General features: G+C 39.6%; 1 protein-coding gene across 10 annotated transcripts in view; it reads left to right on the forward strand.

The window, feature by feature from the left end:
- Positions 1 to 16,214, forward strand: part of ANO6 (anoctamin 6) — a 172,895-nt gene that overhangs the window by 106,968 nt on the left and 49,713 nt on the right. For 9 of the 10 annotated variants that reach the window (XM_014458152.2, XM_023756270.1, XM_014458149.2 and 6 more), the window contains 4 exons: positions 11,728 to 11,793; positions 12,687 to 12,974; positions 13,188 to 13,301; positions 15,331 to 15,446. In XM_014458152.2, coding sequence (XP_014313638.1) covers positions 11,728 to 11,793; positions 12,687 to 12,974; positions 13,188 to 13,301; positions 15,331 to 15,446 — 584 coding nt within the window. Of the gene's footprint in view, positions 1 to 7,713; positions 7,804 to 11,727; positions 11,794 to 12,686; positions 12,975 to 13,187; positions 13,302 to 15,330; positions 15,447 to 16,214 lie in introns of those variants that run through there. The other variant, XM_023756275.1, reaches the window with a different exon arrangement.

Raw genomic sequence — 16,214 nt, forward strand, 5'->3', positions numbered from 1 at the left:
GAAGCAATCAGTCCTGTTTTATTTTGGATTTTTGTTTGTTTGTTTTGGAGGTTTCTACTCGCCTGGTGTCACAGGATCAGTTCTAGGCTTTGGAACCTGACATTCACATTCTAATTCTGCCACAACAGTATTGCAGTAATGCTAGTTGATGTCACACACTAGCCCGGTATGACAGTGGCTTAACAAAATAAAAGTTTACTTTATTGCTCGTTTTATTTTATTTTTAATGAATTTTATTGATTTCAGTGAGGAAGGGAGAGGGAGAAAGAGAGAAAAACATCAATGATGAGAAAATCATTGATGGGCTGCCTCCTGCATGCCCCCCACTAGGGACTGAGCCCGCAACCCGGGCAAGTACCCTGACCAGGAATCAAACTGTGATCTCCTGGTTCCTAGGTCAGTGCTCAACCACAGAGCCACGCCGGCCAGGCTATTGCTCGTTTTAAATTAAATGTGGCATCCCTATTTGGCACCGTGGTTTGGGGGTACAGGCAGGGCTTTCTTCCCTGCAGTCGGTCAGGAACCCGGGCAGACACAGAGGCTCTGCCATGTTCAGGCAGTTTCTCTCATCATCGTGGGCATCAGCATCCTACAAATGGTAGATCGGGTAAGAGAGGATGGAGACAGTACCCTCACTTCTCTGCCTCTTTGGCCTGGAAGTGACCACATCAGTTGTGTTCACAGTCTATTGATCAGGATTCAGGGAGGTGGAAGGTGTAGCTTCTGGCTGGACAGCCATTTCTCAGTAGGAAGGTCACACTGTGGAAGGGGAGCAGGCGTTTTGGTGGATAGCAAGCTTGTCTTTGCCAAGACTACTAACTGGCTGTGTGAATCAGTGATTTTCCTTACCAGTATCCTATTTTATTATTTTTGAGATGCCTGTTATTTTTTACATTTTGATAACTGATATCAGGGCACATCTTATAAATGGTGTGTCATAATTTCATTGGCTGAATTTTCTCTTATTGGTACATAGAATATTGGCTCCCCATCCAACGACTGCCATCTGAGATTCGGGAAAATGGGAATCTGAATACATAGTCCAGAGGATTATGGTTAAAAAGCATTTAAAAATAAAATAAAATAGTATATAGAGATATCATATAAATTTTCAGCACATATTAGGTCATAGATGTTAATTCCTGTCCCTTCCCTTTTATTTGTTTTTTTTTATATATATATTTTTTTCAATTACAGTTGACATTCAATATCCTTTTATATTAGTTTCAAGTGTACAGCATAGTGGTTAGACAGTCATATATTTGACAAAGTGTTCCCCCCCAATATTCTCAGTACCCACCTGGCACCATAGTTATTACAATATTACTGACTATATTTCTTATGCTGTACTTTACATCCCGGTGACTGTTTTGTAACTACCAATCTGTACTTCTCAATCCCTTCTCCTTTTTTCTATTTGGGGTTTTCTTAAAACAGTGCATTACTATGAAAGGCATGACTCTCCTTCTGTTATTGCATAATTTTATAACTAGAGTTAAAGAGCTTAGAGTACTTTATCATGTTCCTGTGGACACAAGGGTATCTTCTGTGCAGTTGTAGTCACTGTCATCAAATATTCATTAAGCATCCACATGCCAGTGGGGCCGGGTTGAGTACCACAGAAAGTGAGTTAAACAAATCTAATCCATTAAAGCAGGAAGGAAGCAGTTCTGGTTTTAGACAAGAGCGTCACTGCCGTGGAGAAGGAGCCCAGAGCTGCTTACATTATTAACAAGTTCTGCATTTGCTTTACACGGAAACATAGGTCCCAGGGAAGCTCTCATAAATCAGGAGAAAAGAAATTATCCTGAATTTCGGCAATCCCTGAACTCATAGATTGATATACTGTGATGTTGGTTTTTATAAGCCGTGCTTCGAAGAGTTTTGAGTTTCTATTTGTGCACATTACTTAATTTTAGACTCCACCAGAATGCAAAGCTCAGCTTTGGAGGTACATTTTTATTAATTTGAAAAACATCTGCAAGTTCTGACATACACCCTGTCTGGTCTTATTCAAGATTGAAGACAACACCAAGGAAAATCATTTTCACAATCCTGTTTTCTTTAAGAGAGAAAAAGAAGTCTAAATTATATTGATTTCCTGAAGCAACGCCAGGTTGACTTTGCCAGGGGCTCATCTAAAGAGTACTTACTGTTATATACTTTTTTAGAGATGATGGAGAACGTTAGACATAATAAGGCCACAAATGTAAAAAACGCAGAGGAGTAAAAGGCTGCACTTCCCATGGGCAAAAAAGAAATTATTTTTCTATCCAAACCTCCAAATAGCATGTAACTTTGTCCCCTTATATTAGTGAAAACACTCGAGATACCTCACACCTTCCCTTTAAAAGCATAAACCGTTTACATTGAGATTTTGCAAGGGGGTGATTATAAGTAGTTTTGGTAATAAATGCTCATTTAGACAGTACTGTTCTCCTCGCAGAATCAGTTTGAATTTTCTTTTTTACGGTAAGTAACAGGAACATCAAACTCAAAATGGCTTAAATACTAACAGGAAATAATAATTTTCTCATTTAAGAAGTAGCCTGAAGATAAGACCATTTCTGGTTTAGATAATTTATTGGCTTAACGAGGTCATCAGGAATCAATGCTTCTGAATCATTCCATGCTTCTGCCTTGCCATCCTCAAAGTGTTGGCTGCTCTTAAACTAGCTGCACTTTGTTCTCAGATGGCTGCTGCAATTCCAGACATCCAGAGGCAAACACGGGGACTGCCCTTCTCGTGGCCTATTTTTAAGGGGGAAGAAAGGCGCCCTTACAGGGCCCTAAGCAGACTTCCTTTTACAGTTTGTTGCCTATCGCAAATCTGTTCCTAACCAACTACTGGCAAGATGAGTGGAATTACCATCATTAGCATAGACTAAGCAAGACACGTCTTTCATCTCTTGAATCAGCTAATATCTGAAAAAACACTAGACTTTTCTTACCAATGAAGAAGGGGAGAATGGCGTGTTCAGTAGGCAGCAGCAATGTCTGGCACAGTAAATGATTAAATATGTATAAGCATGTTTATACTGTGAAGAGCAAAAATGTTTTAAATAAAACAAATTTCCATGCACTTTTCCTACTCTTCCTGACTTTTGTCAGTAATGCTTCTTTCTTCCATTTCATTTTTCTAGAACTGCTAACAAGTGGAGGAATTGATCTACTTTTAATTTCATTTTGTCTGACACTTGGCCTCCCTTTAAACAGTAGTGTTTATGACCAAGTACTAGTGTAATTCAAATGACGGTAAAGAGGGTGGAGTGGTCTAGGTAACACAAAAAAAGTGCAAGCAATCCTGAATATATGTTCTATGTATTATCTTTTTTATCAGCAGAATACATTCCTAACATTTGAAATTTTATTTCTTTAAAGTTGATGAAGACTTTATATATGGAAGTAAAAAATTGTATTTCATATCTGACCTTAAAAATTCTTTTGTGTAAGGCAGATGGATTTGTCCAATGGAGACCACAGAAAAAGATTTTTGAAAACTGAGTGATTAAATTATATCTAAACTTTCAAATAATATGAGACAACTAATTGGTTATAGATTCTGTGCGTTTTTGAAACTGTTATACATAGTTTTAGATGAGTTATGAGGCTGGAATGGTTTGCCTAGAAGCTGGATGAGATCTCTTTGGATGTTTCAAAGTTCATCATAACATTTTAGTATGGTGAAAACAGCACATCACTCTATTTATTGCAGTCTTACATTCTTTAGAAAAGTTTTATCACAGTGTCCGTGAAGATCTTGTACATTTTTATTAACTATTATTTTTTAAAATTTTTGTTGCTCTTGTCAGAAGGATTTTAAATGGTAGTTTGTGATGTACTATTGTGTGTTAAAAATTGATGATAAGTTCTATCGAGGGACCTTGGTAATAAACACTTTAGTTGTAGTAGTTTCTAATACTTGTGTTAGGTTTCCTCAGAAGACCATATTGTCTAAAAATGACAGTTTTGCTCTATGATTGCCATCTTTATATTTCTTTTCCTTTTCCAAGTGCAATGGCTAAGGCATAGAACCAGTAACACATAGTCACCACAGTTGTGTTGTTCTTGATTTCAATGGAAATGTTTCAACAATTTCACCATTAAATATCACACTTGCTATAAATTAGGGGTATTTTTCTTTTAAAAAGTTAAAAGAGTTCCCTTTTAGTTCTAGATTGCTAAGAGTTTTTGTAATTGTGTTTTAAATTTTATCAAATGCTTTTTAATTTTTTTGTATCTTGAAGTGATCATATGGCTTAATTTCTCATTAAGTTTTATGTGCATTAAATGTATGGTTATTTGAAGCTAATAAGATGATAATTCAAAATCATTTGTTATTGGCCACAACATGTAGTGTATAATTTTTATAGTTTATTAGCTCCCTACTTATACCAATACTGTTAACATAGTTTACTTACATATAATTCATTAAAAATTATTTGAGGTCAGTCACAGAATATATCAGTCACAAGAATATGCCCAGATGGTGTGGCTCAGTGGTTGAGCATTGACTTAGGAACCAGGAGGTCATGGTTCAATTCCCAGTTAGGGCACATGCCACACCAGCTTGATCCCCATTGGGGAGCATGCAGGAGGCAGCTAATCAATGATTCTCTCTCATCATTGATATTTCTATCTCTCCCTCTCTCTTCTTCTCTCTCTAAAAAATCAATAAAAATGTATTTTTTTTAAAAAGAAGAAGAGATGAAGGCAACCAGTGTTGGGTAGTTTTACCTTCACAGATAACTTTTGGTAGATGTTCTCTCTTGTTTTAGGAAGCGAAATCAGATCTAGTTTCAACTCCTTAACATTTTAGACTAAGGCAGAGACCTCTTCTTTATATTTTTATCTCCTTCATTCACACCCTACTTGCTTTTAAACTAAGATTGTAGGTTAAAAAGAATAAATTAAATTAGTGTCAGCTGTGTCAAATTACAGCTACAAAATGTGTTGCTGGTATAAGCACATTTGGTTTATTTTTTAGTACTCAGCACACGAGCAGTGAATCCAAATCTTGCTTTTTATTTCCAAAATGAGAAGTTTTCTTGGACCCAATCCTTAAAAACAAACAAACAAAGAGGACAGTCAAATTCTGAAAAAAGAAGTCTGAGTATCCCATTTTATCTCACAAAGATGTGGAGAAGAGAAAACCCTTTCCCTGATTGGTCCTTCTGAGGTCGGCCTTAGGTTTGAATGAAGCTGTCCTTTGCCCTGGTTCCCAAAGTCACCTGTGTCTCACTTTTTAAAGAGTCATCTGTAAAAGTAAAGGATCGGGAAAAATCAACTATACTGAATGTTCATAAAAACAGGCTTGAGGGGAATAAATAATCAACAAAGAGCTGCCTGGATGCACAGAAAAGGTGTGTCCTGGAAAGCAGTGTTTCTTAACCTCATCTGATGATAAGCATCGTTTCCTTTGCTTATTAAAACTGGACTATTTCAGGCCCGTGCTTTCTCTGCTGAGGTAGAATCTCCAGGAGAGGGGCCAGGGGCCTGCTGCTTAAGCAGTGCTTCACGTTGTTTGTATAAGAAGGTAACGCTGGAAAACACTGTCCTAAAACGTTTATAGTAATCTCAGCCGTGGAGGGTAGTTGATTTTTTTTTTCATTCTCGGACCATTTGTTTCCTAAGTTACCATTTATGTATGTATTTTTGTAATTATGCCAAACGTGTTCATTTAAAGAGAAAAGTTGGACGTGAATATAATCTAAATATCCACTTCCATTTTCTGCACATCACTTGGGCTGTTCGTGTCCTCTGGTGAATACACGTTACCCACTTGAGTAGATCCCCCATCAGATCAGTCCACTCACATTTAAGGATTTGTCACCAACACATGCCTTTAAATTAAGTCCCAATTAAATACGTTATTCTGCTTACTGAACCTTCTTGAACACATGATATATATATATATAACTAATAAATAGCACTTAGAGTAATTAGCAGTAATTTTTGCACAAATTAAGTACCTTTGACTTTTTTCTCATCCATCTTTGTAGGCTTAATAGAGATTGGCAAGTTGAAAAATACAGTGACAGCACCATCAGTACTTTGCCTTAAAAAACTATAAGAATATTTGAAATTAATCTATACATAATATTTCATTAATCCCAACTGATTTGTGCTTTGTTATCATCACAGTGTATTCAGTAAATTTTACTTATTAGACATTACAACCCCTGCTTTTTATGCTGAAAAAGCTGGGTGACATTTTTAAAAAAAAATGGTAGGTTGGTGTTTACAATCAGTGCTATTACTATCTATTCACAGGCAAGGCTTTCCCAACAATGACTTTATTAAGCCAAATGAGATGTGTAATCGAAGGTGCTTGGGGACAGAAAGCTGCCTTAATTAAGCCAGTCTGTCCTTTGTGATTTTGATTGCTTTATTCTGTATTTCTCTGACAGCTTTAATAACCTCTCAAAAGAGGTATGAATAAAATATCAGTTTCTGGAGTGAGATGGGTACTCTTGTCCTCTTTTACTTTGAGCCCCTAGTGCAGTCCACCAACAGTGATAGAATTACATGTATCTTTTTGTGATGCATGTAGCTCCTCAAAAATTTTAGTCACTTTGGCTTTACTAGAAGTAGGGGAAGGAAGAGAGGGAGGGAGGGAAGGAAGATAGATTGATGATTGATAGATAGATAGATAGATCGATCCCGGTTGCAATGCCGATAAATTTGCTCCGCTAGAGAAAGAAAAATTTACAGCATAATTTAATGTACAATAGGGCTTTTCTCAGAGCCAGTGAGTCTAGTTTAATCATTTTGTGCTGCCAAATACAGATCATAGACTGTAGAACATAGTTTAGGTTCTTATAACTAAGGTTTTCCAACAAGGCACACAGATCATTCTTAGTGAAAGATTGTGTGGCCTCAGATATTCATTTACTCAACAAATATTCATTGAGCAATGGCTATTTTTAACGTGGAAGACAGCTCTAACCTAATTTTTTTAAAATGTCAAGAACACTGTTACTTATCCAAGTGTAAATTGTACAGAGAAGTAAAGATGATGAGTTCACATTCAACAGACCTAATCAGTCTTTTCTTAGGTAAGCACTCTTTTCCTGATATGCCCTGTTTGACAAATACAGCACATATGCTCACTTACTGTAGCTACCTGACAAACCAAGAAAACTGGTTTGATCAATTTTTTAAATATTCCACTAGTTCTTTGTGAATTGCTTTGCTAAAGGAAAATAAGAGCTGTTGGCCCTTGGAGAAAGAAAACAAAGATACCGGAGGGGACCCTGAGGCAGGTGTCTGCTTTCTTTCTCTAAGGCAGCGGTTCTCAACCTGTGGGTCGCAACCCCTTTGGGGGTCGAATGACCCTTTCACAGGGGTCGCCTAAGACCATCGGAAAACACATATATAATTACATATTGTTTACAGTAGGAAAATTACAGTTATGAAGTAGCAACGAAAATAATTTTATGGTTGGGGTCACCACAACATGAGGAACTGTATTAAAGGGTCGCGGCATTAGGAAGGTTGAGAACCACTGCTCTAAGGGCACTTCTTCTGCCTCCTTAACTTCTTTCCTGAGTCCATGCAGCCCAGCTGGCTCACTTCTTTTGCCTCTGTGACTTTCTAAAGGGCCAAGGCAGCCGAGGCTAGGTTCACTCCTGTTGCTATGACCTTACCTCTTCTATCTTAAGCCTGCCCTTTTGCTTCACTGTCCCCAGCTTTTAACAAACATACTCTACAAATCACCTGGACTCCTATTGTGAAATCTTCCCTGCACAGAAGTCAAGAATTGGGCCATCAACATAACTATTTTACTAAAGCAACACCAAGGTGATATATTAACATGTTTAAGCAAATTAAAATGTCCTATCCTTGACTCAGCTGTTTAAGTATTCATAGTTGGCGGTAAAAGAGAGGGCATTAGCAACCAACTTCAAGATCTGCCAATTATCTTTAGAGAAATCAGGAGTTCTTTGTAAAGAACCAGATAAAAACTAAACGTGGTAAATTAGTGCAGCCTTTCTGAAGGGCAGTATGGCGCTACATATTAAATAACTTAAAACGGCATACATTCTTGGATTAATAATTCTGCTTCTTCGGCTTTATCCTGAGGAAGTAATAATGGGTGCACAAGATTATTCTACTAGAATTTTCATAGAAGTGAAAAATTTGAAACAACCTACATATCCAACAATTTGAGATTGGTTAATAAGTAAAAAGTCCATCTATCTGAGAGAATGTCATGCCATTAAAATGAGATGGAAAGGAAGTATATGTAATTTTTCTGCATCTGTGATATTCACATGTGCTGTATATTCTTATCAGTATCCCTTAATACCCACATAAATGGGGCAAAAGAGAGGAGATCTAAAGATGTGTTTATGTCCTTTGGAGAATGAAAAGGTTGTACAGCCATCACATAGCAAAGAAGACAGTCCAAGAACCAGGTGGTAAGGAAGAGTCAAGAAGAAGGAGGGTTGAGTGAGTCCGCATTAAGATCGGTTTCCTAGAGTTCTAGCAAAGTGGTATCATTGGTGACGATGTCATTGGGTACACAGTATGGAGGCCAGGTGGGAATTAACCTATTTTTGGTCTGGGAGTTAGGTGTGGAGTCTGAGGACACCTTGAAAGTTTGGAACAGCTCCCTGGTGGAGGAGAAGAGGCTAGGGAGGAGATGACTGAGCATCCTGGTGGGCTGGTGATGGGATCCGTGGATTTCTAATAAGGCAGTTCACATTGTTATGTGAGGGTTTTTTATGAACACTCAATTGTTAACATACCCCTTAAGCCACTGAAGAAGCCACTCTGGCTGATTTGTCTACGCTTCTAACTAGAAGGACATTTGTCTGCCAGAGCAAACGTCCTTGGGTCTGCACTTCACATCCTAATTGAAATTATTCCTGACTGATGTCGAGGATACAGAGGACAGTCACGGATCCTGCGCCTGACCTGCTAGGGAGGCAGTGTGGGTGTCCCCTTGCACAGGCTCAGGGTGAGTCATCTCCTCGGAAGGAGAGGAAGTCAGGGTGTCCCGTCTTCTCAGTATACCTGCCACCTTCACTGGACAGACTTGGGTTTGAGGCTGACAAGTGTTCCGTAGTCCGTGGCTTCTCTGTCAGGATTCTCACTGGCAATGACAGAAATGAGCTCAAATTTAAGCAGGCAGCGAGTTTATCAGTGCATGTTAGAGAGCTCACGGATTCTGAAGGGTCGGGCAGACAAGCCTGGAGAGTAGGCAGCCAGAAACAGTGCCCCAAATCCCACTGCAGAGCCAGGATGGGAGAGAGAGCGTGGCCAGGGCCAGAGCGATGGCTGGCACCACTGCCGTCTCTAGAACTGGCATTTGCTCTCCCGACCTACCGCCCCACAGTGGTTTCTGCTTGGCCTGACTTCTTTGCATGGCTAGCTTCTGAGGTGGTCTGATCAGCAAGGCCCCGCTCGTGTGTCAGTAACTGAGCTTCTTAGGAGACGAGGACCGGAGTGTCTGGGTTTTCATCCGCTGTCGTGGATGTGGGCTCCGGCAGGAGCTGAAATGTCAGGTGGCCATAGAGAATGACAGCTGTCCGTTGCAGTGGCGTGAAACACACGCATAAATGTTTTAGTCCCTCCGCATTGGGAGACTGGCCATTGGACAGTTTCTCTGTAGTTCCTCTATGGCAGACTACTTTAAATTCTTTGAATCTCTTAGGATGCTCTCAGAAAATGTTTGTAGAATGAATTAATAAGTGTCGTTGAGTATGTTCTTTCAACAAATACGTTTTGGGCATATACTCTGTGCCAACTATGCTGAACATTCTCCGCAGGATCAAAAAATGCATTTACGCAATAGCAAAGACAGAAACAGGAGCGGGGAGTGGCTCCCACGCAAGAATCAAACTAAGAGAATTAGGATCCAGGGTGAAGAAACACTGCCTCAGTACGAAGCAGGATGAGTCTGAATCTGCTTCTCAAGTTGAGGTTGGGGATATGGCGGATCTGGGGTAGAGGGGGCTGAAAAACCTGGCAGGGAGAATTGCAGAGATGGCGGGGTGGGAGGGAGGCAGAGGGGACAGTCGCTCGCTGGAAAAGCTGCACTCCAAGCTCTCATTCATCTGACAGGGCATTTCTGGGCAAGTTGTTTATTTATGTTTAAGGGAGCTGCAGTACTGGCTGGTTTTTCTCTGAGTGACTATTGTATGTTCAAATTGTAACAGGCAATCAAATCTGTTACATTTGCAAAGCTCTGGTACAGTGTCTGGCATGGTGTAGGTACTAGATAGCCATTTATGAAATACATAATAGTAAGGCAATGTTCTGTTTCTGATAATTGCATAAAATGTTAGGGGTTCCCCCTTGGACTCACATTTAGCCAAATGCCAGGTGTGTTCTTTTCACCTCTGACCGTCAGTCTTTTTCCTACAGCATCTGCATTACATTCATTCAGTGCTGCACGTTCGAGGCGCTGTCCGGGTGTGCGTGCACACAGCAGCTCTGCCCGTTCACAGCGGCAAACCGTGAATGTGCTCCCTGGGCACAGCGGCCGGACCGCCAGCCCCTGGGGTTACCTCAGCCTGGCTCAGCGATTCTTCTCTATCTTAGCAGCTAAAGTTAAAAAAAAAATTAATGTAGATGTTTCAGTTTCCTCCAGTGGGAGACTTGGTCCAGTTGACCTCCTGAGATTACTGGAGATGGAAATCCTAGTTTAGGTGGTTTAAATCATAGGATCCTCACGAGATGGAAATCCTAGTTTAGGTGGTTTAAATCATAGGATCCTCACGAGAACCCCAGAAGGAAACTGGTAAGGTGTTCTCCGTTCTACAGATGAGAACAGTGAGGCAAAGGGAGTTGGTTTCCTGCTGAGAGTCAGAGAGCTGAATGGAAACACAGTCTGTTTTCAGAGCTTGTGTGCTTCACCCCTGTGTGCACTCATTTTTCTCCTTTTCATAACGCAGTATAATGCCTCGTCATCAAAAGCGTTCTCCTAAAAGGTCTCTACCTTCACACACTTCCCTCACAACTCAGGACACAGTTTGGTAAAACCCTAGCCAGATACGGAATTCAGTGTCAGTAAACACAGTGCTATATTCTGTGTCTTTTCAAATGGCCACATTATATGGATGAATATTACCAATTAATTAATTCCCTATTTTTGTAGACTTCGATATTTTTTATAGCTTCAAAAACATTTCGGTCTTGCAGAGAGAAAAATTCCTTTGTTTTGCCAAAGTTTTCTGTGTTTTATTGAATTTGGTCAAGGCACGCAGAGATGAAATACATATGTCTAAAATGGAGCCATTTCAATGTTCGGTATGGAAATAAAGTTTTAAAAATATTAGAATATCAGATCTGGGCTATAACTGGTAAATGACATCAGCGAATAGTACTCAAAAAGAAAAAAACAAACTTTATTTTTGTGCAAAATCTCTGATAAGCCAAAAAAAGTCCTTGGAATTGTGCCCAAGTTAGAGATTTTTATGAACATTTAATGGCTGAAAATCCCTGGGGACAGCCAAGGGCTTTCCAGAATGCTGAGAGAATAACCCAAGTGCACTCCACGGCAAACTCTCTGGGGAACCCAACCCCCGCAGGTCACCACAGCCCGAGCAGCACCTTTGCTTCTGTGCCATTTTAAGCAAATGTCTCTGCATCAGGTTCAAACTGGTTTGTTGTTCATATTTTCTTTAATTAAAAAAACAACAACAAAAAAACCAGCACCTTTCTTTCTGGCCTTGGTAAAACTAAAGGCCTAACATATTTTCTGATTTCTTTTGACAGAGAAAAAGACGAGCATATGAATCTAATCTCATCCATGATGGCCTGCAGCTAGAAGCAACCAGATCGGTAAGTGGCAGTCCCTTTCCAACCCGCGGCTGACCCTGGCTCTTGGGAACCTGCATGTCACTTGGAATGCTGGGATGGCGTGTGAAACAACCCCAGCCACGCCTTACTTGTAGGCTGGGAGGGGAGTCAGTCATAATCTGCAGTATAAAATGTATGGTTCTGATCGAAGTCAGCAATAAATGAGTGGAACAATGAATACAGGTATAAATGATTGTTTTCTTGTTTTAAGAATCTTTTTAAAGATTTTTTTTATTATACAAGTAATAGTATTTTTTTAAAGTATAGGAATAGTGAAAAAAAATCATTTGTATCGTAATTATTCATAAATCACCTTGTAGTTCTTCTAAACTTTTTGCTCAAATATATACATTTTTCTCTTCCAAAAAGAAAAATTATTATATCACAGGGGTTAAATTCACTTTTTTTCCTTTAATATATAGTAAATGCATTTCTATATCAATAAACATCCTTTATAATGACCACATAACATGATATTGAACAGATATATAATAAATTAAACAGTCCTAGGTTTAAGAAATTTAAAAATTGTTATTACAATAACATTGCAATGAATATTCTGGTGTTTTTATTTTTATTCACTAACTTGGAGTGATGGGCAAATTAACAAGTTAGTTTTCCTTCATTTAAAATATTAGGAATTTTATGAAAGAACTATGATAAGAATTTTAATTACTTTCTCAGTAATTCAAACCAAGAAATTACCTTTAAGGCAAAAAGTTTACAGTGGTTTGCAAATCCACTTTGTAGTGTATCTTCACTTATACTAATGTCTATGTGTGTATGTTCATGTACACATGTGTTCTAACTATCAGCAACATAAGAAAAATCTATGTTTTGGTTTTCTAGATTGTGTTTTTATTCTTCCAATATAGGTTTTGGACGACAAGCTGGTATTTGTGAAGATCCATGCCCCGTGGGAGGTGTTATGTACATATGCGGAGCTAATGCACATCAAATTGCCTCTGAAGCCCAACGATCTGAAAACCCGCTCTTCAGCCTTCGACAATTTCAACTGGCTTGGCAAAGTCCTCCAAGTGGATGAAAGTATCATCAAGCCAGAGCAAGAATTTTTCACTGCCCCCTTTGAGAGGAGCCGGATGAATGATTTTTATATTCTTGACAAAGATACCTTCTTTAACCCAGCCACCAGAAGCCGCATTGTACGTCTAAGCCAGATTTACTTGCTGTCTTGGGGTGATTTGCATCCTGCTGTTGAATAATTAGTGGTTTGGTTGTTTGGCTAAGTTTTGTGTTTAGAAACTGCTACACACAAAAGAGAAGAGAACTCTGCCTACAGATTCCCATTATGACAGTAAACAATGATTGGTTAGTTACTCTGTATAAACCACACACTCTGCTTTGAATCTTTTTAGGTTTACTTCATCCTCTCTCGAATCAAGTATCAAGTAAGCGACAACGTTAAGAAGTTTGGAATTAACAAACTTGTGAGCTCTGGGATCTACAAGGCAGCTTTCCCTCTCCATGATGTAAGTCAAATAGAAAAAAATGAAATAAAATACCTAATGCATACTTCAGTGTTAGTAGGGAAGGGCTAATCTTCTTGACCTTACTTAAGTTTCTTTCTCAGTAAAATGAAGATAATATATGGAAAGATTACAAGCATATCCAGGATAGGAACTGGGTTGCATTGTTCACTGCTAAGTCCTAGGTATAGAGAGGGCCCTCAGGTTAAATGAGTGAGCGGACGATGAGTGAACGAAGGAATGAATGAACAAACAAGCAAGCAGTAGCTTTCCCATAGTTAATGTGATAAGCATTATAGGTTAGTAGTTAAGAGTATGGGCTCTGGGGCCAAGATGCCTACTCCACCATTTTCTAGCTGGATGACCTTGTTCTTGTGCAAGTCATTTAGTCTCTCCTTTCCTCAGTTTCTTCATCAATAAAATGGGAATAATAATAGTATCTACCCCAGAGTTGTTTGTGAGGATTAGTCCATGTCAAATGTTAGAACAGTGCCTGGCATATAACAAATACTATATGTGTATTAGCTATTTTCATAATTACTGACAAATGTTATCAACCAGAAAAGTATTAGTTCTTTGTAAGCAAAAACACATGTTAGAACTTTTCATTTATCATTTTCTGTAACATGGGTTTTTTTCTCCTGAAATACCATTCCACGCTGTGCCCTGGAATACCACGGGCTTTTAGAAAGGCCTCTGTCAGGGTTCTTGTCATAATGGCATACGGCAAAGTGTTGACATTTTTTAAGGACTACGTTCTGAGATGATAGCAGCTCCTCAAATACAATAGCACTTCTCTAGCTGATAGCATCTCACACAAAATGAAATTTTTTAAATGTGACTGCTCAGACGCTTAGCGATTTCATAAATGCAAGGATATTATATCCAAGCTCCTCAAATAACTTATGCTACTGAAATAAATGAAATACTATATTATATGGTACTATTACTTTGTTGCATTCACCATCAAGTTATCTGAATCTCTATGACCAAAGAAAGCAAACACTGAGATTGATCATTGCTGCTGTGCAGTACATGTATTTGTGGATGAGGACAGCATTGAAATGCACCTTATAAGGTAATGAGACTAGGACCCATGCATCCATGGAGAACAGAGAGAAGGGCAGAGAAGCAGATGCTGAGCTTCCTGGCTAAGGGACCCAACACAGCAGTCCAACCATGTGTTTTATATGTGTGCCCCAGCAAGATTAGCAATTATAGCATGACATCAACTTGGGGGACACTTGCAGAGGGCTCTCATGAATATAACCTGGGATGCCAACGGTCTCTAGTATTCATTTAGCAACTGACCATGCCCAGGTTTTTTTTCCTTTGAAGCTTCTTGACATTGCAAAGGGGCCTTATCCAGGCTCAGGAATGATCTCAGATGGTATTTGGAAGGGAGGTGGGTGGAGGTCAGGGTAATAATCTAGTTACAGGAGGAAGGAAAGCCAGTCAGGTGGAAAGAAGAGTGACTGAATTTGAGCAGAGGCAGGAAGTTCTGTTTCTTGAATAAGCTAAGTGTATATAAGCTTCGTTATACACTTAGCTTCTTTGTTATTTGCATTCTACATGTCACTGAATAACTGTTGAATTGGGAAAAAAGAAGTCTGGGTTTTAGTAAAGATCCTGCCACTAACCAGCCAAGGGCCTGGGTGTCTGAGGAGTGGCTGGGCTCCCAGGTATCCCCCCAGTGTGGCAGCTTTGGCACTTGAGTGCCCCAGTTTTCAGTTGTTTACGACTCACCCACTTGTAGGACTTTAGCATCCCCGAAGTTCCCACCAAGTGCCTGATGTGTCCCCCAGGATGGTAATAACCAAGCATTTCTTGCCACCCACATTGGCAAATGGCCCTCAGGAGGTTAGTAATACCCATGGTTGAGAATCACTAAAAATTACATGGTATTTTCATCCACTTTAACAAATAAGGGCCCCTTATTCACAAATGACAGAAGTATTGGCACCACATTTAATAAACACATCTGTGAACACATGGCGATTGCGATGCTCACTCACTTGGTTTTGTTTCCCAGTGCAACTTCAGCTATCCGTCCGAGGACTTCACCTGCCCCAATGAACGGTACCTTCTGTACAGGGAATGGGCTCATCCTCGAAGCATATACAAAAAACAGCCCTTGGATCTCATCAGGTAAGGCAGTGATTTTCAACCAGTGTGCCGCAACACTTTTTAACATGCATTGCCTGACTATTTAGCGGGCGGCACTGACCTCTTTTACATTAGATTGTCAAATTAAAAAATAGTAATAGCCAACAGAACAATAGCCATCCATTATGAATGCCCTGTCTTGAACTATAAATATATAGCTCATATAATAGAATTGCTTCTTATTGGTCACGTTGCATAATAAGGTTGTGTCTGGTTAGCTAATTCTTGGAACCAGAAATCCTTCTATACAGGTACAGCCTCTGATTTTTTTTACAAGGTAGATAATCACTATTATTGGAGAAATGTGCGAATTCTCTCTCTGTTGCTAGTGGGAGTGGTGTTCTCGGGGTACCGCTGGAATAAGCATTTCTGGAGCCCCCACGGGAGGGTGAGATGTGGTATTACATCCTTGGGTTTTAAAGTCCCATTTCCCTTAATCAAGTCCTGGAAAATGTGCAGCTGGGGATTCAGTAGAGCTAAAAGCAAAGCCAGTGTCCAGAGTTTCCATTCCAGCAGCGAGCTGGGTCAGATTTAGCATCAGGCTAGTTGCAGTCCATTAGTCCATTGTGTGTGGGGTCCACATGGCCCATGGCAAACGCAGGGGCGTGAGAGTCCCACAAGCCAGGAGTTAAGAGCGCAAGAGAGCGAACTTCTTTGTTTAGGACCTTTTCTCCGCCAAAGGCCATTTGGATATTTATAACTTCATTCTCGGGCCATACAGAATTATCAGCTTAAAAATTAGCCTGCTAT

Source organism: Myotis lucifugus, unplaced genomic scaffold (genome assembly GCF_000147115.1).
Source record: "Myotis lucifugus unplaced genomic scaffold, Myoluc2.0 scaffold_91, whole genome shotgun sequence".
NCBI lineage: Eukaryota > Metazoa > Chordata > Mammalia > Chiroptera > Vespertilionidae > Myotis > Myotis lucifugus.